The sequence below is a fragment of the Egretta garzetta genome, unplaced genomic scaffold, assembly GCF_000687185.1.
Source record: "Egretta garzetta isolate BGI_Z169 unplaced genomic scaffold, ASM68718v1 scaffold204, whole genome shotgun sequence".
Taxonomy (NCBI): domain Eukaryota; kingdom Metazoa; phylum Chordata; class Aves; order Pelecaniformes; family Ardeidae; genus Egretta; species Egretta garzetta.
This window is the reverse complement of record NW_009259424.1, coordinates 118,285-120,456: the sequence shown is the minus strand read 5'-3', so window position 1 is coordinate 120,456 and position 2,172 is coordinate 118,285. Positions and strand designations below refer to the sequence as shown.

The window sequence follows — 2,172 nt, the reverse complement described above, 5'->3', positions numbered from 1 at the left end:
GCCGGTACTTTATGAGGGTTGCTCAAAGTTTGGGATCAGCTGGGAGGGCAATCTGGATTTCAGCACTAATTGCATCCATTCTGATTTATCACAGAGGATTCAACTCCCGGCATTTTGCGTTCGCTCCGAAATGCTGGCATAGCTGGAAGTTGGGGGAAGAGGAGACGCAGTAACAATCTCATTGTTTAGTGTCTGACGGCCTGACTAGCTAAACATCTGCTTGAAATATTAATAACTGTCAGATGGGAACGGCTCAGGGGCTCTATACAGTTTCACACCATCTGTTTGTAGAGTAAACACACTTACGCACAGGCGCGTACAACACCCAAGCCTTTTGTCAGAGCTTTTATTCCCTGGCTCGGCACTTGCCCGTGTGGGTGGGCTACCAGGGGCTGCGTCCTGGGAGAGCTGGGGCAAGGAGGGCCAGAAGGGCAGCAAATTCATCTATGACTAATGACAGCAGTAGCGACGCACCCAAAATCCGCGCAAGGGGGTTTGATGCTCCCCTCTTTGCTATTTTCCATCCCAGAGGAGCTTTGCTTCCTATTTAGATCCTTCAGCGCAGGGCTTTGTTCTGGTTCTTGCCGTGCCCCACACCAGCACTGACATCGACTGACCTGGGCAAATGTGTCTTCTCGCCCAGGATTTTGGGGGCTCCCACCAACCCATGCGGAAGGAACGAGCCCTACAGAAATGCCCTGCTACCATCACCCCCTCCCTCTGCCATGCCACCGTTTTGCTGCCAGCCATTTAGTACCACACTCGGTTAAATACAGTTGTTCCCCTCTTTTTTCCATCCTTCACCGTTTTACTAGCTCAACTGACCTTGAGTTTGTTGAGGAAGATGATGCTTCCAATCAGAGCAGCAAGAAAACCCGCACTGAACGATAGATGTCAGGCATTCCCTCTCACCAATGAAGCGACCAAGTTTTTAAGGTACCAGAGCATCTTTTCCCGTAAGAAGTAAGGTAAGAGCGAGGCAGCGATTACACGTTGGGACGCAAGCCATGCACACAACTGAAATACTCGGATCCGACGCAGTGAGGAGGAGGGAGAGGCAAGACCATGACCACTGGGACCAGCATCTGCAGGAGAAGCTGCTGCCTGCAGATGAGACCTTTCAGTGCAGGAGTCTCCTCGAGCTCCCGGTGTGGCAGGCACCACTCATGTGCCTCCCAGAGACCAGGAAAGGTCAAGGCATCTGCTCCAAAAGTCCATAGGAAGGCCATACCCCACCACAAGGCATCTCCCACCACTCCCTTACCAGGTTCCCCATCCCATCCCTTGGTGACGGGCGCCCACCACTCCCTTACCAGGTTCCCCATCCCATCGCTTGGTGATGGGCACCATGGAGCCCCACGCGTGCCAAAGACATGGGAAAGAGAGGCAGGATGCTCCTACTCACGTGGACCTGGAGGACGGTGGTGCCCACCGTGGCGTTCTCAAAGAGGCTGATGTTGTACAGGGCCTTGCTGAAAACAGGGCGGTTGTCGTTCTCGTTGATGAGGTTGATCTTCACACGTGCGAAGCCGACGTGGTCCGGGACACTCTCATTTGCAAAGAGCTGGGCAGAGACGGGAAGCAAAAGGGAGGGTTGGAGACACTGTTTGAAAAGCTTGGGAGAGTTATCTATTCATCTTTAATGGAGAGAACAACGCTCTCCTGAGCTCCCTCACCAGCTGAGCTGGCTAACCACTGAAGCATGGATGCTCAAGAAAATAGAAAAAAGCCCCTTCCCTCTCCCCCGGGAGCTGCTCTGGGTTAGCTGAGCCCTTGGGTGAGCCAAACACCCTGCACCGCTTGCCCCCAACAGCCCCAGCCTCCACCCGGCAAACGGGGGAACCAGGACCTGCCACCCCAGTGCAGCCCAGAGCCGGGGTAGGAAGGGGTTTGCTCGCCTTTCTCTGCCAGGAGGGGGATGGTCTGAGCCTGCTCTGCCTTCTGCGCTGATTTACAGCTCAGGCAGAGAGTGGGACAAAGCTGGAGCGAGAGGCTTTGGACAGCTTTGGTGCCTGATAGGTGCTCTTAAAACAAAGTTTTATGCTTTATAAAGCTTTTATGGCCCCGTGACATAGCAAAGGGGAATGCGCTCTGCTTAAGCTCTTGTAGCTGAGCCTTTGGATGTTGGAAAGGGAGAGAAGGCACAGAGCAAATTTCTTCCCCTCCCCCCCC

General features: G+C 53.9%; 1 protein-coding gene across 1 annotated transcript in view; it reads right to left on the bottom strand.

Annotated features, from left to right (window-relative positions):
- CDH23 (cadherin related 23) overlaps positions 1 to 2,172 on the bottom strand; it is a gene marked incomplete at its 5' end in the record, with an annotated part of 196,107 nt that overhangs the window by 105,545 nt on the left and 88,390 nt on the right. The window contains 1 exon segment of the mRNA XM_035892587.1: positions 1,406 to 1,564. Coding sequence (XP_035748480.1) covers positions 1,406 to 1,564 — 159 coding nt within the window.